The sequence below is a fragment of the Perognathus longimembris genome, chromosome 1 (genome assembly GCF_023159225.1).
Source record: "Perognathus longimembris pacificus isolate PPM17 chromosome 1, ASM2315922v1, whole genome shotgun sequence".
Classification (NCBI taxonomy): domain Eukaryota; kingdom Metazoa; phylum Chordata; class Mammalia; order Rodentia; family Heteromyidae; genus Perognathus; species Perognathus longimembris.
Genome location: NC_063161.1, coordinates 57624862 through 57649626, shown reverse-complemented (window position 1 = coordinate 57649626; position 24765 = coordinate 57624862). Strand labels below are relative to the sequence as shown.

At 42.4% G+C, this 24765-nt stretch overlaps 1 protein-coding gene and 1 long non-coding RNA gene across 3 annotated transcripts in view; both read left to right on the top strand.

Annotated features, from left to right (window-relative positions):
• The window catches only part of Ano6 (anoctamin 6), a 158474-nt gene that overhangs the window by 95147 nt on the left and 38562 nt on the right, over positions 1-24765 (top strand). For both annotated transcript variants that reach the window (XM_048365969.1, XM_048365975.1), the window contains 5 exons: positions 15791-15856; positions 17596-17883; positions 18259-18372; positions 20662-20777; positions 21880-22014. In XM_048365969.1, coding sequence (XP_048221926.1) covers positions 15791-15856; positions 17596-17883; positions 18259-18372; positions 20662-20777; positions 21880-22014 — 719 coding nt within the window. The remainder of the gene's footprint in view (positions 1-15790; positions 15857-17595; positions 17884-18258; positions 18373-20661; positions 20778-21879; positions 22015-24765) is intronic.
• On the top strand, positions 1026-1410 carry LOC125365750. The gene is made up of 2 exons (XR_007213740.1): positions 1026-1086; positions 1317-1410. It is a non-coding gene; the product is annotated as an uncharacterized LOC125365750 (long non-coding RNA).

The following is a 24765-nucleotide window of genomic DNA, read 5'->3' as shown; positions in this document are numbered from 1 at the left end:
TCTTCACCTTCCTTGTTTTCATAGCTGAAGCAGGGTCTCATTAGAGTCACATCAAAGTGTACCTGGCTATTTGCAAGGAAGTAGAGAAGGAAGCTAATGATGATTGACAGGTGCCTACTAGCATGCCCTGTGTTCTCATTCAGGTGTTACTGGCATGTATTTGCTCATTTAATTCTCATCATAGTATCTTCTGTGTTCTCTTACTACATTATTGACAAATGACAACTGACTTAAAGACTATCTGATTGCCCAAGCATATGGATGCAAAATCTAGCCCTATTTCCTGTGCATTGTTGGTGTTGCTTTGTTTTTCAGTGCTAGTACTAGGGCTTGAACTCAGGACCTCAAACTCCTGCTTGGCTTTTTTTTTTCACTCAGGGTTGCCTATGACCACTTGAGCCACAGCTCCACTTCCAGTTTTTTGGTGGTTAATTGGAAATAAGACTCTCACAGACTTTCCTGCCTGGGGCTGGCTTCAAACTATGATCCTCAGATCTCAGCTCCTGAATAGCTAGGATTGCAGGAGTGCCTGTCTTGAACCCAGAACCTGTGCTCTCAACCTCTCGAATTTTCTGACACCTTTTTTGTTTTCATCCATTTCCACTCATAGTGCTTCTCTTCTCTCTTTCCTTTGTTAAAATTCTTGGAGGAAACAGCCATCTTTATCTGGAGATGGCAAAACAGCAGGCCAGAGGTCTATCAAATGCCTGGAACTCCTACACCCAAACTGCTTTAAATCCAAGCAGGACAAAAAAAGAGTGTGTGTTACATGCCAGCATTCCTTTTTCCCACTCCAGAAATCATTCTCTTATTTTTTCCCAAATATGTGCAATGGTACAATTTTCCCCTCTGTATTTACTTCTGAAAATTGTATCAATCTCTATTGTTAATATTAATCTTTAAAGAGTGTACAAAGAAGTTTCAACATACCAGTTTATCAGTACAGTGCATCTTGATCAGTGTCACCCCTTACTCCGTTGATCTCTGCCTATTCTTTCAAGCCTAGTGCTGAATCCTTTTTATAAGATGAAAGCAATCAGTATTATTTTATCTGCATGTTTAAATTTGGAAGGGATTAAGCTTAGAGTTGAATATTTTTTTTTTTTTTTTTTTTTTTTTTTTGGCCAGTCCTGGGCCTTGGACTCAGGGCCTGATCACTGTCCCTGGCTTCTTCCCGCTCAAGGCTAGCACTCTGCCACTTGAGCCACAGCGCCGCTTCTGGCCGTTTTCTGTATATGTGGTGCTGGGGAATCGAACCTAGGGCCTCGTGTATCCGAGGCAGGCACTCTTGCCACTAGGCTATATCCCCAGCCCAGAGTTGAATATTTTTGTGGTGTCATTGAGTGAGCTCCAGGCTTTGGAATCTGCTATTCAGCTTCTCTTTCTGCCATGTACTATTTGGGGACAATTCTAAAAAGAATGTCAAACAAGTCTCCAGATGACAATGGTTTAACAATAAAAGTGTACTTTGTCCCTCCTGCAAAAGTCAGAGGTGACTGGGCTCTAGTGGCTCACACCTATTAATGCTAGTTACTCAGATTTGATCTGTTCACTTTTTTTTTTTTTAGTGGGTCTTGAGACTTGAATTGAGGGCCTAGGCACTGTCCCTGAGCCTCTCTGAACTCAAGGCTAGCTCTCTACCACTTGGATTTTTCTGTTTATGTGGTACTGAGGAATTGAACCCAGGACTTCATGCATGCTAGGCAAGCACTTTGCCACTAAGCCACCTTCCCAGTACCTTCAAACTTGAGGTCTAAAGATCACAGTTCAAAGCCAGTGCTGGCAGGTAACTCTTAACTCCAATTAACCACCAAAAAGCCAGAAGTGGAGCTGTGATTCAAGAAGTAGAGTGCCAGCTTTCAGTAAAACAAGCTCAGAGACAGCACCCAGGTCCCAAGTTCCAGACTCAGTACTAGCACAAAGTAAAAACAGAAAAATCCAGAGATGGCTCTGCTATTTGGTTGGGGCTGCTTATTCTCTGCTGGATGGGAATGCAGGCTGACAGGGAGGCTCTGTCATAGTGAACAAATAGTTCTGGGGCCTCTGGGGCCCTGGCAGTAGAGGTAGAGATGTTGGAAGAGAGGTGGTGCTTAGTCACAGCTTAGGTCTGGAAGAAACTACATCACTGCTACTCTCCTCTCACCTCTCAAAACTTAGCAGGGTGTAAAGCATGACTTCCAGCACAGCTGCTAATTGGCCTGAGACCCGTGTAGATGTCCTTATCCATTCCCTGGATCAGAGTGCCTCTTCCAAATGGTATATCATATCCACGGCTGCTTGTTTCTTTTTGCAGTACTGGGGCTTGAACTCAGGGCCTAGGTGCTGCTCCTTTGTTTATTTGCTCAAGGCTGGCTTTCCACCACTCTAACCCCAGCACCTCCACTAGTGGCTTTTTTTTAATGTCAGTTAATTGGAGATAAGAGTCTTATAGACTTTGCTTCTTGGGCTGTCTTTGAGCTGCGATCCGTAGGCATCTCAGCCTCCTGAGTAGCTAGGATAACAGGCGTGAACCACTGACACTTGCCTTGAATTTTTTCTTATTGACACGTGAATTATTATCAGTTACTCAGTGGGAAAATGTATTATGGTTAAGAGTAAGTAAAATAGCAAACATATACATTTTACATGAATTTTCAGTACATATAGAATAGTATATTACCATACTCTCTTCTCCCTCCTACCCCCATGGGGTTTGAATTCAGGTACCTTGCTCATGGCTAATACTCTACGGACCCTTTTGCTAATTAGAGATATTCTCTTAGGCTTTTCTGTCTAGGCTGGCTGTGAACTGAGGATCTCAGCCTCCTAAGAAGTGAGGATTTCAGACACGGGCCCCCAGTGCCTAGCTACCTTTCTCTTTTTTATTTGACGTTTTCTTAAAACAATGATCTGGGATGAAAAGGCATGCCTTTCTTGTGTTATTCAGTTTTATTATTGGGAGCAGAATGGGTTAAAGTAACATTTTCCTGTGGACACTAAGGTCTATTCTGTGCATTCATAGCTAACCATCATCAAATATTCATCAACTTTCTCTGTTGGTAGAGCAGGATTGAGGCTATATAAGGTAAGTTAAACAGATCTGATCCATTAAACTATAATGGAAACAACTCTGATTATAGACAAGAGCCTTACTGCCAGGGCGAAGGGGCCCTAGAACTGACTCATTACATTATTAATGACTTTTCACTTTTGCTTTAGACAGAAACATAGGCCCCAGGGTAACTCTTATAAAATCAGGAAGAACAAGATTGCCATTAATTTTGGCAATCCTTGAACTCCTGGGTTGATAGAACTTGATGTTGAGTTTTATAAGCTGGACCTTCAAATATTAGTGTTTGTATAGAATCACATTTTTATGAACTAGAAAAACATTTTTTCAGTTTGATCACGATCCTGTCAAGGCTTATTGAGGATTTAGGAGAGTACCAAAAGAAGGCAATTTCCAAAATCCTGTTTCCTCAAAGAAAAAGTAGATGTATAAGTCATATTGATTTCCTACAGCAACGCCGAGGTTGATTTTGCTTCATGGAAATTGTCATTACCCATGCTTTAGAAAGATAGAGACCGGCCCACCAAGGGCAAAAACCTAAGCAGAGCCTTAACACACTGTGTCGCCTCATGGACGAAAAAGAAGATGTGGTCCTCACCACGCCTCCAAATGGCCAAGTGGCCTGCAACCTTGTCCCCTCACACTGCTTGAAGCCGTTTCAGAAACTCGATGCCTGCCTCCAAAAACAACTGCATCACTGCACATGCATTCCCATTTTAGCTGGGGAGGATTTGAAGTTGTTTCAGCAAGCATTGACTCTGCTAAGACTAGGCTCAGTCTAGCATCAATTTGGATTTTTTTTTGGCCAGTCACAAGGAAACTAAGCTCAAATAATGCTTAAATGCTAAAAGGAGATAGTCATTTTTATTTTTGCTGGTTACTGATAGCTCATGCCTATAATCCTAGCTATTCAGGAGCCTGAGAGCTTAGGATCTTGGTTCAAAGCCAGCCTAGGCTGGAAAGCCTATGAAATTCTTATCTACAACTGGCCAGAAAAATACCTAGAAGTAGAGGTGTGGCTCAAGTGGTAGAGTGCCAGCCTTAAGCAAAAATGCAAAGCCCTGAGTTTAAGTCATAGAATCTGTGCTCTCTCTCTCTCTCTCTCTCTCTCTCTCTCTGTTTCTCTCTCTCTCTCTCTCTCTCTCTGTCTCTCTCTTTTCTACTTTTAAGTAGCAGTCTGGAGATAGAGCCATCTCGGGATGGATCACTTCCTGGCTTATTGAACCTGTTGTGTCCCTTTGCCCACCATCCTCCATCCTCCATCTGCTGCTGCTTCTTAAACTGGCTTCACTTGGTGATCACCACAACCCCAAGCAGAAGGAGGCAAGAAGGGGCATCACTTCTCATGACCCTTTTTTAAGAGAGTAAAGCGCCTCCATGTATAATCAGCCCAGACGCCCTACAGTGGGTGAATGGATCAAAAAATGTGGTGTGTGTACATGTATTATATGTACATATACACACATACAGGCACACACAGCAGAAGTGGAATGTGGCCATCTGGAAGAATGAAATTGTGTTATTTGTAGGGAAATAGCTCTGTGTGTGTGTGGGGGGGGGTGTCATACTGAAAGAAGGAAGTCAGCCTTGAGTTAAAAAGCTAAGGGACAACACCCAGGCCCTGAGTTCAAGCCCCAGTACACACACAAAAACAAGTTAAACTCACAGACATTAAGAATATAATGGTGAGCTGGGTGCCGGTGGCTCATGCCTGTAATCCTAGATACTTAGGAGGCTGAGATTTGAGGATTGCAGTTCGAAGCCAGCCTAGGCAGGAAAGTCTATGAGACTCATATCCAGTTAACCACCAGAAAACTGCAAAGTGGCACTGTAGTTCAAAGTGGTATGGCACTAGCCTAGTTGGAAAAGCTCATGGACAGTGCTCAGACCCTGAGTTCAAGCCCCATGACTGATAAAAAAGAATATAATTGTGGGTACTAGGGCCTTGTGGGAGCAGAATGTGAGGATGTGTTTCTGAAAGGAAGCAAAATTCAATGAGGAGGAATAAGCCTAAGGGAAATGACTACAGTTAACATATTGTTGAAAATTGCTAAGAGAGATATTAAGGGCATGTTGACTAGCTCATTTGATTTTTCCACAGTGTATAAAAGAACATATTATAAATGGTAAATACAACATTTATCAGTTACAACAAATTTAAAAGATTGAAAGAAAGTGAAAAAAAGTGACTTGAAATCATGTGGAGAAAACTATTCAGGATAAGAGTAGATGAGTAGGTCAGGCTAGAAATTTGAAGTCCAGAAAAAGAAAGGGAAGCACGAGTTCAGGTAATAAAATGATTAATGAATCAGGCACTTGTGGCTCACAGCTATAATCCTAGCTACTCAGGAGGCTGAGATCTGAGGATCACAGCTGAAAGCCAGCCCAAGCAGGAAAGTCCCTAAGGCTCTTTTATCTCCAATTACCCACTAAAAAGACAGAAGTGGAGTTATGGCTCAAGTGGTAGAATGCTAGTCTTGAGCAAGAAAGCTCCGGGCGCTGGAGTTCAAGCCCCAGAATTGGCCGCCCCCCCCCAAAAAAAAAAGAAAAAAAGATTTATGATAAACCATAGGCTTGGTTTATAAGTTAGTAGCCAGCTGGAGATTTGCCTTTGAGCTTTTTAGTTGCCAGAGAAAGTAAGTGAATGTTCTTAATAACGTGATCCACAATTTCACTGTGCTATAACACCTGTTCAAAAGAAATGCTAGGTGTGCATGGTGGCTGATAACCACAATCCTAGCTACTTGGGAAGCTGAGATTGGGAGGTTCACAGTTCAGAGCCAGCCTGGGCAAAAAGTTTAAAATACCCCATCTTCAGTTATCCCAGGTATTGTAGTAGGTGCCTGCCAACCTAGATGCCACCAGGAGAGGCTGAGACCAGGAAGATTGTAGTTTGAAGCCAGCTCAGGTGAGAAAGCTTCTAAAACTTGCATCTGAACAAAAGACACTGGGTGTGATAGTGTGCACCTGTCACCCCAGCCTACAATGGGAAGTGTAAAATTGGAGGATTGGGGTCCAGGCCCATACCTGGGCAAAAAGTGCCAACCTTCTTCAGAATCACCATTGCAAGCACAAGACCCTAAGCTTAAACCCCAATACTTGCCCTATCTTCTCCAAAATGTGCTATTCTGAAAGGAAGATCTTTTAGAGGAATTTCGAGAGCTTCCTAAAGAGGAAGGTAAGACCAGATTGAAAATTGACTAGCATCCTCCACATTGAAAAAAATAATAATAAGGAAAGGAAACTGGGCAAAGGTAGGAACTATTTAAAAAATGAGAACACTGTGAGATTGATACATTTACCACCATGACCAGGCATTGGCATCTGTAGACTCATTTTAGGAGAGTTGGAAGGAGATCTTGTTCCCAGTGATGGGTGGACCAGAGGCCATCACACCAGATAACTTGGCAGGTGTTCCATGTTTCGTTTTTAGGGTGAAATCAGCTCTAAGTCTTTAATATTTCATACTCATTCAAAGAGTTCTTCTTCTTCTTTTTTTTTTTTTAACATTTTTGTTGTTTTCCTTGCTTTCCATCTTCCTTGGTGTTACTAAGATTAGAGGTTAAAAGAAATAAATTAGGATCAGCAGTTTCAAATTACAGCAACAAAATGTGTTGCTGGTATAAGCATGTTTGGTTTTATTTTTGAATACGCGGCACAAAAGCCAGGAATCCAAGTCTTAGCTACTTGCTTCCAAAATGGGAAATATCCTTAGGCTCAAACCTTAAAAATACACACACACACTCACACACTCACAGAGAGAGAGAGAGAGAGAGAGAACAGAAAAATACAGGAAAGTAAAACATGATTATTCCCCACGAGCTCCCAGATACAGAAAACCCTTCTCCTCTTGTGTGGTTGGTTGGTTGGTTTTGGTTTTGCGGTGATAACAGGGCTAAATTGAACTCACGGCCTTGCATTCTTGCTCAGCTTTCTTGCTCTAAGTCGACACTCTACTGCTTGAGTCACACCTCCAGTTCCGCATCTTGCTGCTCAATTAGAGATGGAGTCTCATGGGCTTTTCTGCTCTTTCTGCCTTTAAACCAAGATTCTCAGGTCTCAGCCCCATTAGCTAGGATGTTGTGAGCCACCAGCACCCAGCTCTAATTGTTCCTCTTGAGGTCTGGCCTTACATTTGAATGAGGAGGCCATCATTTGCCATGGTATTCAAAGCAACCTTTGTCTCACCCTCTTTCAAGATCACCTATAAAAGGTATAAGGTTGGTAAGATATCATCTAGGAAACATTCTGAGGTGGAGAGGCTTTCCAGGAATAATCATGAAGGATTAGCTGCATGTGGGCCCTCTCTATACATATTCATGCCTGTGCCCACAGAAAACATGGGTCCTAGAGTATTTGTCTTATGAGAAGAGTCATCTGAGCTGCTTGTTAAAAACAATTGTCTCTGGGTGCTGGTTGACTCACACCTGCAATCCTAGCTACTCAGGAGGCTGAGATATGAGGATTATGGTTCCATGCCAGCCTGGGCAAGAAACTCCACAAGACCCTTATCTCTAATTAACCACTCAGAAAACCAGAAGAGGGGTTGTGGCTCAAAGTAGTAGAGCACTAGCCTTGAGTGAAAGAAGCTCAAAGCGTGCTCAGGCTCTGAGTTCAAGCCTCACAACTGACCAAAAAATGAAAATAGATTGTCTCAGCCTGATCCCTTTTCTATTGAATCAGTTTCTCCATGAACAGAGTCCAAGACTACATTTTGGATTAGCTTTCCAGGTTATTAAAAGCAGATAAATTTGGAAAACACTTTGTTAAAATATTCCCAGTGGATTGCTGGTGACTCAAACCTGAAATCCTAGCTATACAGGAGGCTGAGAGCTGAGAATTGAGGTTTGAAGCCAGTCCAAGCAGGAAATTTCACGAAACTCTTATCTATAGTTAACCATCAAAAGGATGGTGATGAAGGTATGTCTCAAAGTGATAGACCAGCCTTGAACTGAAAATCCAACATGAAGAACATGAAGCCCTGAGTTCAAACCCCAGTACCAGCACTAAAAATATAGATAGATAGACAGATAGATATTTAACATATAAATATATAGTTAACATCTTCACCTATGTACGTCAATCCCAAGTAAATGTACTATGATTTTACTTCTTAGTCATTGAAATCTTTTGTGTGGCTGTGTGAGAGAGAGACAGGGAGAGTGTGTATGTGTACACGTACACGCACATCAGTCCTGGAGTCCTGGGGCTTGACCTCATGTCTTGGGTGCTGTGCTGTCCTTGAGCTTTTTGCTCAAAGCCTAGCACTCCACTGCTGCTCCACTTCTGGCTTTTTGCTGGTTCACTGGAGATAAGAATCTGAGAGACTTTTCCTGCCCAGGCCGGTTTTGAACCTGAATCCTCAGATCTTAGACTACTGAGTAGCTGGGATTACAGGCAGAAGTCAGCAGCTCCCAGCCAGCAGTTGCTTTTTTTTTTTTTTTTTTTTTTTTTTTGCCAGTCCTGGGCCTTGGACTCAGGGCCTGAGCACTATCCTCGTCTTCTTTTTGCTCAAGGCTAGCACTCTGCCACTTGAGCCACATCACCACTTCTGGCCATTTTCTGTATATGTGGTGCTGGGGAATTGAAACCAGGGCCTCATGTATGCGAGGCAAGCACTCTTGCCACTAGGCCATATCCCCAGCCCCAGCAGTTGCTTTTAAACACTGCAAAAACTTGGGCCATGAAGGAACGCCCAGGAAACGGTGCTTGTGCTCGTGTTACTGTGGTGTAATCTGCAGGTGAGGCTGGCACAAGCCAAAGGACCCAAACAATGTCTAATCTGGGGTGTGTAGAAACAGGAAGCTTCCTTAATCATGCCAGTGTGTTCTTGCTGGCTCTAATTGCTTTAGTCTTCTTACTCCTTTGACAGCTTTATTAGTGTCTCAAAAGAAGTATAAATAAAACTCCAGTTTCTGGGAGATGCTCACTCATTCACTCATTCGCTCATTTGTGTCCTTTTGAGCCCTCAATGCGATCCACCCCCAGCAGTAACAGAATCCTGCTTCTCTTTAGCGATATACCTAGGTCTTCAGTGGTAACAGGCTCTTTGGCTTTCCTAGATTTCTAGTAGGTTTATAAAGAAAAAAAGTGGGATGTAATTACAATGCAGATGAGATTGCTTCCTTAGAAATATAGGATTTGCAGCATGGTTTAATTTATGACTAAGCTTTTAATTTCTTTTTAAGACCTAGTAAGTCTAATCATTTTTTTTTTTTATTTTTTGCTATTGCCTACAAATCATAGGCCATGGTCTAGGTTGAGGGTTTGTTTTGTTGTTGTTGTTGTTTTTGTTGGTTTTTTTGTTGTTTTTTAATGTAAGGTTTGCCAACAATGCCCCTAGGTAATTTTTAGTTACAGATGTGTGGGTTCCAGTTTGTAGTTATTTCACAAATATTTATTGAGCAATGGCTGTGTCAGGCAATATACAATATTTTCTCTCCTTTTTAACATGGAAGGCAGCTCTACACTAATTTTTCACATGTCAAGAAAAGTTACTTGTGCAAGTGTCAGTTCTACAGAGAAGTAAAGATGAGTTCCAAATTAAAGGAATGTAAGCTGTCTTTTCTTAAGCAGTCCATCCCTGCTGTGTGCCTGTTGGACAAATAGACCACGTATGCTAAATTACTTCTGCCCGTCCATTTTTTTTAGTATTCCACTGGTTCTTTGTGAACAAGCATGCTAAGAAACATAAGAACTGGCCTATTAAAACAACACGAGGGTGATATAACCAAATGTTTAATAAGTACTTTAAGTTTAAAAGTACTTTATCCTTGATTTAGCTGTTTATATGTTTGCACTTTATAGTGAAAAAAAAAAAGACTTAAGAACCAACTTCAGGGTCTCCCAGTTATCTCAAGAGAAATCAGGTAAATCTGTCAGGAGTTCTTTGTAAAGACCTAAGTAAGAACTAGAAGGAGATAAATTAGTACAATTTTTCTGGAGGGCCATACAGCTATCCATATGAAAGAATTTACAATCGAAGTACACTGTTTGATTGCAGCATGGTTTTATTTCCAACATTGTATCCTGAGGAAGTAATAAAAAATACACAAAGATTGTTTTACAAGTATTTTCAACATAGTGAAGAATTAGAAACCATCTAAATACCCAGTTTGGGGAAGTGGGTTAAATAAAAATCCAGTGCATTTTCTTGGGCTGGGGATATAGCCTAGTGGCAAGAGTGCCTGCCTCGGATACACGAGGCCCTAGGTTCGATTCCCCAGCACCACATATACAGAAAACGGCCAGAAGCGGCGCTGTGGCTCAAGTGGCGGAGTGCTAGCCTTGAGCAAAAGGAAGCCAGGGACAGTGCTCAGACCCTGAGTCCAAGGCCCAGGACTGGCCAAAAAAAAAAAAATCCAGTGCATTTTCCTGAGAGGCTCTTCCCAAGGCTTTCAGATTGGGTTGAAGGAAGGTTTCTTCCTGTGTTCTGCATCTGTCATGGTCACATAGGCGAGGCACACTCACCAGGGACCTCCCTTATTGCACACAGAAGTGGGACAAAAGAGACACCCAGATGTCAGATCCCCAGAGTGTGAAAAGTGTGTGCCACATGGCATGGAAACATCCAGAAGGGGGAATGCTGAAGGACTCAAGGTTAGGATCCATTTTCCAGAGTTCTGGTACATGAGGTCAGGCGTTTGGTGGGATTAGAAGTCATTGGGTGCATAGTATGGAAGCAGAGTGGTTACAGTTGCCTGCTCTGTCAGATATTTGGTTTTCAAAAGGAGCCGGTAGCTCACATCTGTAATCCTAGCTATTCAGGAGGCTGATCTCTAATGATCAAGGTCAGAAATAGCCTGGGCAGGAAAGCCCTTTAGATGAGATTCTCATCTCCAATTAAGCACCAAAAAACTGGAAGTGGAAGTATGGCTCAGGTAGTAAAGCAACTACTTTCAGCAAGAAAGCTAGGGAACAGCACCCAGTTCCTTAGTTTAAGGCCCAGTACTGATACACAGAGACACGAAAATCTAGGGAGGAAAGCAGAGGACAAAGGAGTTGCTGTATTGGAGGACTTGGGACTCTTTTAATCCATTCTTGCATAATAGACTGCCATTAATCCACCTTTTTATTCAGCTTTTTTTTTTGCATGCTTTTTTATAGGCCTAGTCTAAATACTAATGATATCAAGATGAAAAGACCAGCATCTGTGGAGGCAGATGTGGTCCCTGAAGAGCAGTTAGGGCCATGCAATGAGAGAGAGAGAGAGAGAGAGAGAGAGAGAGAGAGAGAGAGTCTGTGTGTGTGTGTGTGCGCGCGCGCATGCGCGCGCGCACTTGCGCTTGCTTGCTTGCTTGCTTGCCTGCCCTGGGACTTGAACTCAGGGCCTGGGCTGTCTTTGAGATTTTCTGCTCAAGGATAGTGCTCTACCATTTTGAGCTACAGCTTAGCTTCTGGTTTTCTGGTAGTTAATTGGAGATGAGAGTCTCACAGAGTTTCCTGCCCTGGCTGGCTTTGAACAACAATCCTCAGATCTCAGGCTCCTGAGTAGCTAAGATCACAGGCACGAGCCACTTAACCCTGGCTTTCCCCTACTCTTCTTAAAGGAAGAATGTCTGTCATCAAGAGCTAAACCCCTTGGGCCTGAGCCATCACAACCTACCTGTGAAATCCCTCCCTTCTTAAAGATTCCAGAGGCACAGGCAGAGGTCATTTGGTGGCCAACTAGTGAGATGACTGAAGCTGCCCAGTGTCAGCCTTAAGGGAGTCATCACCCCAGAGGGCACCTCCATGTCACTCCTCCCAGAGCACTGTGTCCTCGGTGGTGGGGCTTCCAGACTAGTGGGGTTGTCTGTAGTTCGTGTCTCTCCTCTCAGTCAGGATTCTTGCTTGGAAATAATAAAACTGTACCTTGTGCTCACAGACTACCTGGAAGGATTAAATAAATACATCAACATGGAGATGGAGCAGCCAGTAGACTAGGTTGAAGCAGATCCCCAAATCTTGTAGGCAACACAGTATGAGAGGAAAAGATTGCAGCACTCTTGGACACAGGCTCACCGTTGGCACCACTGACCAGCAGTAGTTACCTGTCCTCTGTCACAGCCTCTGTGGTCTTTAGAACTGGCATTTGCTCCCACTCACCCAAGCCAAGAAGCTAGGTCTGGCTTGTCCTGGCCTCTTGGCTTCCAATAAGCTTCTAGTTCAAGGTTAATACTCCCTGTTAATTAACACTTGCTGCTGATCAGCCCTCCATTAGTCTTCCATCAGGAAGCTCATGCTAGTAGCTGAGCGTCATTGAACACTAGGAAAAGGAGAGTGTATGTTTTATTGTATTCCAGTACTTGGGCTCAAACTAATGCCTAAGCACTGTCTCTTAGTTGTGTGGTTTTTTTGTTTGTTTTTTTGTTTTTTTTTTGGCCAGTCCAGGGCCTTGAACTCAGGGCCTGAGCACTGTCCCTGGCTTCTTTTTGCTCAAGGCTAGCACTCTGCCACTTGAGCCACAGCACCACTTCTGGCCTTTTCTATACATGTAGTGCTGAGGAATCGAACCCTGGGCTTCATGTGTATGAGGCAAGCACTCTTGCCACTAGGCCATATTCCCAGCCTAGTAGTAGTAGTTGTTGTTGTTGTTGTTGTTGTTTAATCCAGACTAGTGCTCTACCACTTGAGCCACAGCTTCATTTCTGGTTTATTTTTATTTTTGGTGGGTCATTGGAGATTCAGATCTCATAGAGTTTCCTGCTTGGGCCGGCCTTGAACTTCCATCCTCAGATCCCAGTCTCCTGAGTAGCTAAGATTACAGATGTGAGCCCCAGTGCCCAGGAAGAGTGCGTGTTTCCTGCTATCGTGAACATAGAATCTGGCATGTGTGGAAATGTTGAGCGGTCATGAAGAACAACAGGTGTCCATTATAGTGCATCTGAATATAAGATAAATACTTCAATCTAACATTGGGAGAAGGTGGTAGGTCACTGGGTGCTGAGTTCCTCTAGATCCTGTTTTGTTTGCTTGTTTTGTTTTGTGCTGATACTGGGTCTTGAACTCAATCTCCGTTCCTCTCATTTGGCTACTGCTCAAGTCTTGTGCTTTACCACTTGAGCCACACCCCCACTTTCAGGTGTTTGCTGGTTAATTGGAGATAGTCTCACAGATTTGTTTGCGTAGGCTGGTTTTGAACCATGATTCTTGGGTTGGGAATGTGGCTTAGTGGTAGAGTGCTTGCCTAACATGCATGAGGCCCTAGGTTCGATTCCTTGGTACCACATAAACAAAAAAATAAATACATAAAAGGAACCGTGATCCTCTGTTCTCAGCCTATTGAGTAGGTGGAATTACAGGTGTGAGCCACGAGCTTTGTAGATCCTTTATAGCAGACTGTTGTACATTCTTTGAGTCCTTAGCACTTGCAGGTTTCTTAGAACCTAGCAGGAAATGTTTATAGGGCCTCAGGAAACATTTATAGGGTAAATTCATAACTGCTTTTGGTTGTTTTGTTTTGGTACTGTTCCAGGGCTTGAACTCAGGGCCTGGGTACTGTCTTTCAAGGTTTTTCACTCACTCAAGGCTGGTGCTGTACTACTTGAGCCACAGCTCCACTTCTGGATTTTTGGTGATTAATTGAAGATAAACGGCTCATGGACTTCCGTGCCTCAAGTCTCAGTCCTCAGATCTCAGTCTCCTGAGTTGCTAGGATTACAGGCATGAGCCACCAGTGCCAAGTGTTAGAATTGCTTGTTGAGTTCAGCAGCCTCCCCTTATCTGCGAGAGATAGATCCCAAGCCCCCCAGTGGGTGCCCAACCCTAGCCCCAAACTCTACAATACCCTGTTTATTCTCTGTGTGTGCCTACACATACTCTGATCCCCACCTTAACTAAACACGTGTCACTGCTGTGAGTTCTGCTTAAGGTGTCACAGCAGAGCCAGCGTGCATTTCTTTTCTCCTTCACAATGTCACAGAAGAGTCCTTCTTTCCATGCATCTTAGCAACTGCAGTGTATGTTACTTTTCTGGTTACCAAGTTAAGAGCTTCCATCTTTTCTCTTAAACACTACACTGTATGGCCTCTCTCTGGCACATCTACATGGCTCACATCACTACCCCTGCACTTGGGAGCCATGAAGTACAATAAGGGTTACCTGAACACACACCTGTGCTGCCTCAGGACTTCATTCTCTAAGCAAGTTGATGGCCAAGTGCCAATCGTGTGTGGATGTATGAGCCACAGGGATGATCAACATTCTGAGCAGGATGGATTGTATCATACTACTCTGAAAGGAACAGAGTTTAAAACTTTAATTTTTTAAATTGTTACTATAAAGGTGATGTGCAGAGGGAAAAGTAAAATCTGGCAAAGAGTCTCTCCCAGTTTTCCACTCCTGTCTCCACCCACCAGTTGTATTTTCCACATAGTGTCTAGTGAGTACCACTGCTGCATTCACCCTTTGTCCCTCCATTTCTGTGCCTACCTCTTTACCCTCCCAAAGACAGAAAACAAAACAAAAGAAATAAAACAAAAACAGCAACAAAGGAAAAACATACTCATATCTATTTTCTGGAGTACATTTTGATAAATATTATGTTATATAATCAGAAGCACATAGGCATTGCATTGTGTCTTTGTGTTTCTCTTTTAAGAGTGTCCTCCATTGGCCTCACTGTATGTGAATGCCTACCGACCTGTATAATTTATCACATCCCACTGTATTTTAGATCTGCCTTCTACATATGAGAGAAAACGTGCTGTTTGTCTCTCTGAGCTTTGCTTATGTCATTTAATATTTGTTCTGGGTCCATCCATTTCCCTGCAAATGATGTAATGCTCTTTCCAATGGCTGTATAAAAATCTCATTATGTATTGGTACCACATTTTTTGATTCACTAATCTAGGCTGTTTCCATAACTTAGGTATTGTGAATAGTGCAGCAATGAACATGGATGTGCAAGTGTCTGTACAGTATCCTGGCTTGCGATGTTCAGGGTAGATGCCTAGAAGTGGTATGGCTGGGTCACAGGGAAGATCCATGTTTAGGTGGTTTTTTTTTTAAATTAATTTATTGTCAAAGTAATGTACAGAGGGTTACAGTTCCGTATGTAAGGCAGTGAGTACAGATGAAGTTTTAATGATAAAGCATTTTCCAGCCTGATTTAGTTGAGATCTGAGGGTCAAGGTTCAGAGACAACTCTGGCAAAACAAATCATCAAGTCTCATGTCTCAGCTAACTTACAAAAAGCCAGAAGCAGAGGGCATGGATCAAGTGGTAGAGTACCAAATATGAACAGAAATGAGTGAGCTTGATGCTGTCTTTTGGCTTCTTCACTCAAGGCTGGCGCTCTGCCACCTGAGCCACCGCTCCACCTCTGGCTGGCTTTTTGGTGGTCAGTTGGAGATAAGAGACTGATGGCATTTCCACATGGCTTCAAACTGCCATCCTTGGATGACCTCAGCCTCCTGAGTGACTTGGATTACAGGCATGAGCCACAGGCACCAGACTGTGTGTCCCCTCATGAGCCAAAAAGACTTTGGGATTTTGCCAAAGGCAGAAACTTTTCTACACCTCCAGTGTTCCCAAATGCCATTACATAACTGAGAGCTCCCCCAAGAGCTCAGGGCTTCCAGAACAAAGCCAGCATTCACAGGTCACCAACAGTATCACATTTCCGTGCCACTGTGAGCAGATGTGCCTTTCTCAGCAGGTCCATGTTTTTTTGTTGTTGTTGTTGTTGTTGTTGTTAAAGGCCTTTTCTGCTATTGGTAGCACTAAAAGACTTACATATATTCTAATTCCTTTTGACAGAGAAAAAGACAAGCATATGAATCTAACCTCATCTGTTATGGCCTGCAGCTAGAAGCAACCAGATCGGTAAGTGTTTGATCCCTTTGCTCCCTCCATTGACCATTGCTTTTTGGAATTCAAAAAATGGTAGACTGAAAAAAAAATGGTAGACTGAGAGGAGACTCAATCAGGATCTCTGCTGTATAGAATATGTTACTATATCTGATCAAAGCCAGCAGAAGCTTTGTAATAGCCAAAGAGTTTAGTAATTAATGCAAAAATCTGATGACTTTTTTTCCTTTAAGAACTTTTAGGGCTGGGAATATGGTCTAGTGGCAAGAGTGCTTGCCACGTATACATGAAGCCCTGGGTTTGATTCCCCAGCACCACATATATAGAAAATGGCCAGAAGTGGCGCTGTGGCTCAAGTGGCAGAGTGCTAGCTAGTCTTGAGCAAAAAGAAGCCAGGGATAGTGCTCAGGCCCTGAGTCCAAGGCCCAGCACTGGCCAAAAAGAAAACAAAAAAGAACTTTTAAAGTTTTTTTTTTTCAAAAATAGAAAAATAGGCCTGGGGATATAGCCTAGTGGCAAGAGTGCCTGCCTCGGATACACGAGGCCCTAGGTTCGATTCCCCAGCACCACATATACAGAAAACAGCCAGAAGCGGCGCTGTGGCTCAAGTGGCAGAGTGCTAGCCTTGAGCGGGAAGAAGCCAGGGACAGTGCTCAGGCCCTGAGTCCAAGGCCCAGGACTGGCCAAAAAAAAAAAAAAATAGAAAAATAGTTCATGGTAAAAAAAAAATTAGAAAACAGAAGAAATAAGGAAAAATAATCATCTGAACCTTAATTACATACAAATCACCTGTAGCCTTTCTATACTTTATATCTTTAGGAAGATACAAAGACATAATTAGGTATAGATTGATACATAAAGATATGTCTTTGTATCTTTATCCTTTTTATATTGTTAGGTATACACATATTCCTTTCACAAAGGGGAATTATTTTTATATCTATCTTTTTTATATCTTCAGATATGTACCTTTCCTTTCAGAAAGATAAATTGTTATCATAGTTTTCTAATTTGCCGTTTTCACATAATATATAGTAAATCCCCTTTTTTATCAATAAATAAAATCTTAGACATGTTAATAGACCCAGAACATAATGAGTAGATACACAATAAATTAAACAGTCTGATTTAGGTTGAGAAAATTAAAATTTTTCATTAGTGCAGCATTGCCATGAATATTGTAGTGTTGTTATTTTAAGTCACTAATTTGAAGGACATAATGGACACATTAACAAGTTTAATTTTCTCATTTAAAATATTAGATAATGGAAGAACCATGATCATTTGAATTACTGTATTAATAGTTCAAACTAAGAAATTTATGATTTTCAGATCTGAGTATCTTCACTATTACTGGTATCTTTTAGCATGTGTTTGATTCTTTTTCTTTTGTACCAGTAGCTGGGGCTTAAACTCAGTGCTTGGGCTCTGTCCCTTAGATTTTCACTTAAAACCAGTGCTTTACCACTTGAGCCTCAGATCCACTGCCAGATTTTTACTTGTTTATTGGAGAGAAGAGTCTCATGGACTTTCCTGCCTGGGCTGGCTTCAAACCACAATCCCCAGATCTCAGCCTCCTGAGTAACTAGGATAATAGGCAAGAACTGTCCAGCCAGCTTGTGTTGGTTTGGTGGTGGTGGTGGTGGTAATAGTTGTTTTTCAGAAAACTACCAGCACAGAAAACCATCCGTTTGAAAATTGGGGACATGGTGAGTTTGTTTTCCTGGTCTGTATCTTGTACTCTTCCAATGTAGGTTTCAGATGACAAGCTTATATTTGTAAAAGTGCACGCACCGTGGGACGTGTTGTGTACATACGCTGAGATAATGCACATCAAGCTGCCTCTGAAGCCCAATGACCTGAAGACCCGCTCCTCAGCCTTCGGCACCCTCAACTGGTTCACCAGAGTTCTCAGGGTGGATGAGAGTGTCATCAAGCCAGAGCAAGAGTTCTTCACCGCCCCCTTCGAGAAAAACAGGCTAAATGACTTCTACATTTTTGATAAAGATTCTTTCTTCAATCCAGCCACCAGGAGCCGCATTGTAAGTCTAAATACAATTTAGTTTTATTGTGGGGTAATTCAGAATCTCCTGTTGATGGTTGGTTAGGATGGTTTTATTTTTTAAATCTGTAAAGGGGGTAGCAGGTGTGCTGGGGCTTGAATTCAGGACCTAAGCTCTCACATTGCTTTTCCTGCTCAAAGCTGGTACTCTCCAACTTGAGCCATGCCTCTACTTTCCAACTTTCTACTGGTCAGTTGGAGATAAGTGTCTCAGATTTGTCTGCCCAAGTTGCCTTTGAACCATGATCCTCAGGGCCCAGAAAGAATTGTTTTTTTAATGCCTGCTAATGACTGTTAAACATGGATTGGATTTTTAACTCTGTATTAACCACATACTGTTTAATTTTCAATCTAGGTTTACTTCATCCTTTCCCGGGTCAAGTATCAAGTGATGAACAACGTCAACAAGTTTGGAATTAACAGACTTGTGAGCTCTGGGATCTACAAGGCAGCATTCCCCCTCCATGATGTAAGTCCAGTGGCAAAACAAAGAGGCCTGGTATGGACCTGGTGCTGACCAGGGGAAAGTCCAGTCAGGGACTCTGCCTCGCTGTTAACAGATACTGTAAAGATTATAGGCTCCTTAGAGTCATAAGGAACCCAGTCTCTTCACTGATGGATCCCAGGCCAGTAGGGTATGAGGATTAAATGAACCCGCATCTCCAGGTGCTGGTGGCTGCACCTGTAATCCTTGCTGCTCAGAAGGCTGAGATCTGAGGATCATGGTTCAAAGCTAGCTGGGGCAGAATAATCTGTGTGAGACTCTTATTTTCAGTTGACCAACAAAAAGCCAGAAATGGAAGTATGACTCAAGTGATAGAGTGCCAGCCTTGAGTAAAAAGAGCCAAGTGAGAGCTTAATCCACGTTAGCCAGAAAAGTGTTAGTTTTTTGTAGGGAAAAATACATATTAGAAGTTTTCATTTACTTTCTGTATAAAGACTCTGCCTACCCCCCAATATAATTTTTTGAAATATTTCAGGAATTTTAATAAAGATACCTATCAGAGTCTTGTCACAATGGTAAAACCCTAGATTATTGACCTTCTCTAGTTGATAACGTGTCATTTGGAATACAATCGGGAGGCATTCTTTTTTATTGTTATTATAAAGGTGATGTACAGGGGGGTTACAGTTACATAAGTCATGTAAAAAGTACATTTCTTTTTGGACATTGTCACCCCTTCTCTCACCCAGTTTTTCCCTCCCATCCTCCACCCATAAATTGTATAATTCATTTTCAATATAGCATCCAGTTAGTACTACTGCTGCCTTTGTCCCTCCATTTCTGTGCTAGAATGCAATTTTAAAAATGTGACTGGCCATCCTGTTAGTCCGTGTATGCAGGTTTGGAATATGTGCATATATGTGTATGTATATGTATATACACATGCACACACATACATATATGAACAGATATGTGCATATATTAAATTCCTCCATCAAAAGAAACACCTCATAACATGGCATTGTTACTTTGTTATATTTGCTGTCAATTTATCTGAACTCCTAAGACCAAAGAAAGCAAAAACTGAGGTGCATCATTGCTAGTGTCTACTGCATGTCTTGGTGCATGGAAACAATATGGAATTTGATGTTTATGACAAACTAAGACACTAAATAAGCTACCTGATACTCTGAGTAAGTGGAAAAAAGAGATAGAGGAGCTTCCTATTCCTAGCTAAGAGATCCAATGTGCCATTAAGAATCTGTTTTTGTTGTTGTTTATGCCAGTTCTGGAGCTTGAACTCAGGGCCTGGATATTGTTCCTGAACTTTTTTTGTTTTTGTTTTGTTGTGCTCAAGTCTAGCACTCTACAACTTGAGCTCTACTTCTAGCTTTCTAGTGGGTTAATTGGAGATAATCTCACTGACTTTCCTGCTGGGGCTGGCCTCAAACTTTGATCCTCAGATCTCAGCTAGTAGAGTAGCTAGGAGTAGAGTAGCCACCAGCATCAGGTTAGTTTCTTACTTTGGGAACTAAAAGTTGTCCTAATTATGAATCCGCAGTGCTACATACAGTTCTATCAAATTCCCTTGGAATTTCCTCATGCCCAGGTCTTATCTCAGTAAAGCTGCTTAATGGTCCCATCTCTTGGTGTTCTCATCTCCAGGCCAAGGATGATACATTCTGTATGGTATTTGGCAGGAAGGTGGGTGTGGGCCAAGACCCACCCAGAGTCCTGGCTCTGTGATCATCTGGCTCAAGTCCTTGAAGAAAACTGAATCAGACAGGAGGAGGTGTTGGGATTTCAACAGAGGCAGAAGGTTTTGTGTGTTGAATATGCTCAGTGCATAACACGATACTAAATTTCTTTCTTTGCATATTTTCCACCTTTTCTTAAGAGAAGAACTATTGAATGGGAGAAAAGAGCCTGGTTTTTGTTAATACCCTTGTTATCCAAGGAGACAAGTTGGTTATAAGATGTCCCTCCATTGTGGGGGACTTTGAATACTTGGGTAGGCCAAAATTTCATTGCTTAGGACTGCCCCTTGAGGTTCCCACTCAGTATCTGCATTGCTTCCCAATACTATTGACACCCAAGCTGTCATCGCCATCCACATTCGCAGGTGAGCCATCGCCCTCGTGTAGATTCACTGCAAGTGAATTAAAATGGTATTTCTGACCCTTCCACAATGTGCATTCCCCTGTTGTCACAAATGACTACGAAGTACTACACCCAGTAATGTCACATTGAGTCCACAGATTTGTGGGAAAATAGGATGAATAGGATGTTAATTTGTGTCCTTTTGCTATTCAGTGCAATTTTAGCTCTCCATCGGAGGATCCCAGCTGCCCCAATGAACGCTACCTTCTGTACAGAGAGTGGGCACATCCACGAAGTATATACAAAAAGCAGCCCCTGGACCTCATCCGGTGAGTCGTTTGAGAGAACCCTGCACAGTACTCACAGACCCAGCTCTCTGATCATCTAATTGACCTTAGCATGCTCTGCTCCACCCTCAATTTATCACAGGGAGGCTGAGGCCAGAGGATTGTGAATTCAAGGCCAGCCCAGGCTATAGCAGGAGGAGAAAGGAAGGGAAAAGTAAAGGAGAAAAATGAAAAAGAATCAAAGCTTTTCAGTGGAGGGCCTGGGCACTGTCCCTGAGCTTTTTGCTTAAGGTTGGTCCTCTACCACTTTGAGCCACAGCGCCACTTCTGGTTTAATGGGTGGTTAATTGGAGATTAGTCTCACAGACTTTCCTGCTTGGTCTGGCTTTGAACCACGATCCTGAGGTCTCAGCCTCCTGAGTAGCTAAGATTACAGGTGTTGAGTCACTGGCACCCTACTACTTCATTGTTTTCTCCTCATCTCTGAACACTGGTTTTTCTGTTCGATTTGGCTTCCTTTTTGGGAAAAAATGTCCAGTACTGCTGGTTAGTCACTCTGCCCTCTTTTAATCTCACCACTTCCAATTTACCTAGTAAGTACACAGTGATCAATTTTGGAAACATAGACCAAAAAACCCCAAAACAAAACAGAAGTGCTAGATATAAAGATGCAAAATGGAGAGTCCCATTCTAATGATGATTTTGTTTGTTTGCTTTTGTGCCAGTCTTGGGGCTTGAATTCAGGGCCTGCGTACTGGCCCCTATGCTTTTTCACTTGAGCCACAGCTCCACTTCCAATCTTTTAGTGGTTAATTAGAGATAAGAAGTGTCACAGACTTTGATTGAACTGGCTTCTAACTGTGATCCTCAGACCTTAGCCTTCCTAGTAGCTAGGATTACAGACCTGCGCCATCGATGCCCAGCTTCATGATGAATACAGCAAGAGTATACTTCCATTTCAGGATAGTGAGTTGGACTCTAAGGGTCTACTGTGTAAATACATGTGTTCTCAAGGTCAGTTGAGTCAAGTTTGAATGTATCAAAGTCTCTTTTATTTAAAAAAAAATCAAATCAGGAGTGTTCACTTGCAGAGTAACAGAGTAGTTGTTTGTGTCTTATAAATGTAATTTCTGTCTTTCTTTAGCAAGTATTACGGAGAGAAGATTGGAATCTACTTTGCCTGGCTGGGCTATTACACTCAGATGTTGCTCCTGGCTGCCATTGTGGGTGTGGCCTGCTTTCTTTATGGCTATCTTGATCAGGAAAACTGCACTTGGAGGTAATGTCTGCTGGTTCTGAGTTACCGTGCCAGAAAGGTAGTCATAAAGTGATTTGCAGTTTTGCTCAAAGAAGAGTCATTGTAGAACACTCACTCTTTAAGATGATGCCCTTTGTGCTGATTCTAATAACTAAATGGAATGAAATTAAGAAAAATAATTCTCAGGTAAGCCAACCCAGTCTCTGACAGGAACATTTCCCTCAGGAAACACTCCACTATTTTGAGGCAAATCTTTGAAAAAGAAAGGAGGACTCAGGGAGGATTGCCCTTGAACTCCTGATCTCAGAGCAGTAGTCAGCCTCACCCCAAGGGCAACTCTGATTTCCTCAAGGTTCCAGTGAAAACCTAGGAATGCTGGTGGGGTTTGGTTTGGTTTTGATTTTTTTTTTTTTTTTTTGCTTTGAGAAATGACCTCTCTCTCAATCTGAATGTGTAATAAGAATGACAAGTTTAAAAATACACAGATAACATGCCAGGCACTATCCTAACTACTCAGGGGGCTGAGATCTAAGGATCACAGTTCAAAGCCAGCCTGGGCAAGCAGAGACTCTTAACTCCAGTTAACCACCAAAAAGCTGAAAGTGGAGCTGTGGTTGAAGTGGTGATCACCAGCCTTGAGCAAAAAAGCCAAGTGGCATCACTTGAGTGAAGCCATGAGTTCAAACTCCAGTAGTGGCACATGTAACATAAACACACACGTGAACACACATACATTTGCATGTACTTAACTCATTTTGTCCTCTCCATTTTCATTGCAGAAAGAACTACTGAATAAAAGTTTGTATTTATCATTCCTTCCCACTTAGTGTATTTTTAAGTTGCATATTTGCAGGCCTGCAAAATACATTTAATCCTGTGTGGTTTTGACAATGTGCATACAGAAGGAAAGGGTACTCTTGGTCTTTGCTCTAAGAGGGGGTTTTAAGCTTTTCTTCTTGCTTCAGGGTTAGCCAGAAAAGGAATTAGGTTTTTTGTTTGTTTTCTGTGTACTTTCTGGACGTTGTGCACTATCTTATATAAGTACATGGGCCAGGAATGTGTTGGAGCTATTTAATATAGACGCCTCTGTCTTAATGCTCAGGATTTGGGGTTGAAATTGCTGGCACCCCTGCCTCAGGCAGCCAGTGTTCATTCCTGTTGCTTGCTGTGAGCAGACACCAAAGGGATGGGGCTGGTTGCACAGTCTGAGCACTGAGGATCAGGCCACAAAGGGCAAATTCTCAGCCTAGAGCTTTTTCCAGGGAGCTGTTGGACAAGTTAAATAATGACAGTTCTCTGGGGGGTGGGTGTTGGGGTTATTCCAAATGAATTGTCCTATACATAGTGGCTGCTAAGCTGTTTCTTCTTTCCTTTTTGTCAGCCATGGTGCTTGAACTCGGCATGGGTCCTGTCTCTGAGTTCTTGTGCTCAGGGTTAACACTCTAATCATGTTGAGCCACAATGCCACTTCCAGTTTTCTGGTGGTTAATTGGACTAAATTTACTCCCCTAGACTGTCCTGACCAGGCTGTCTTCAAGCCACAATCCTCAGCCTTCTGAGTAGCTGGGATTACAGGCATGAGCCACCAGAGCCAGGCAGCTGTTAGTATCTTTATAACCACTGTGGTTAAGAGCATGTTGGTTTGTAAGGTTCCTAGGAGACCAGAGGAGTAGGGATGGGAATTAGTCAAGTTTAAAAAGCCACAAAGTAGGGCTGGGAATATGGCCTAGTGGTAGAGTGCTTGCCCTGGGTTCGATTCCTCAGCACCACATATATAGAAAAAGCCAGAAGTGGCACTGTGGCTCAAGTAGTAGCCTTGAGCAGAAAGAAGCCAGGAACAGTGCTCAGGTCCTGAGTTCAAGCTCCAGGACTGGTTTTTTTTAAAAAAAGCTACAAAGTTCACTGCCCATACATAGTTAGCTACGTTCCTTACATATTCTTCAAAGGAGTGCAAGCTAGACTTCTGCCAAGGTTGATTTGGGGGGCGAGGGTTGGGGGGGGGGTGCTTGCATGCCAGAAGTGGGGTTTAAACTCAGGACCTAGATGCTGTTCCTTAGATTTTATGCTCTAGGCTGGTACTCTACCACTTGATCCATGGCACCACTTCTGGTTTTTTGGTGGGTAAGTGGAGATAGAGTCTCATGGACTTTCCTTCCCAGGCAGGCGTTAAACTGTGGTCCTCAGATCTCAGCCACCTGAGTACATAGGATTACAGGTATAAAGCAACAATGTCTGACCATTTTTACATATTTTAAATTTTGCTAGTTTGTGACTTATTTTTTTCTTACCCTTTTATTTTATTATTTAACAGCATTCTTTCATTTAAAGCATATTAATATTTTTTCTTTAGGGTTTATGCTTCTTTGTTTGATGTTTATGAACCATCTCCTTACCCTAAGATTGTCTGGAGTTTTGTTTTTCCTTTTCTGGTACCATTGGCATTCTCATTTCCCACCTAGCTATGAATTGTATGTGGTTTAGGGAAGGGTTTAATTGCTTGGTTTTTCCATATGTATATTCTCTCATGCAACCCCATTTGTGGAAATACCAGTTTTCATTTTGCTAAGTATTAGGCCAACTCATAAGTGTGTTGGGGGGGCGGGGTATTGGCTTGGTTGGTTAGTTTGTTGTTGTTGTTGTTGTTGTTGTTTTATGTACTGGTACTGGGGCTTGAACTCAGGACCTGGATGCACTATCCCTTAGCTTTTTCACTCATAGCTGGTACTTTACCACTAGAGTCAAATCTCTACTACTCCACTAAAATTTTTAAAT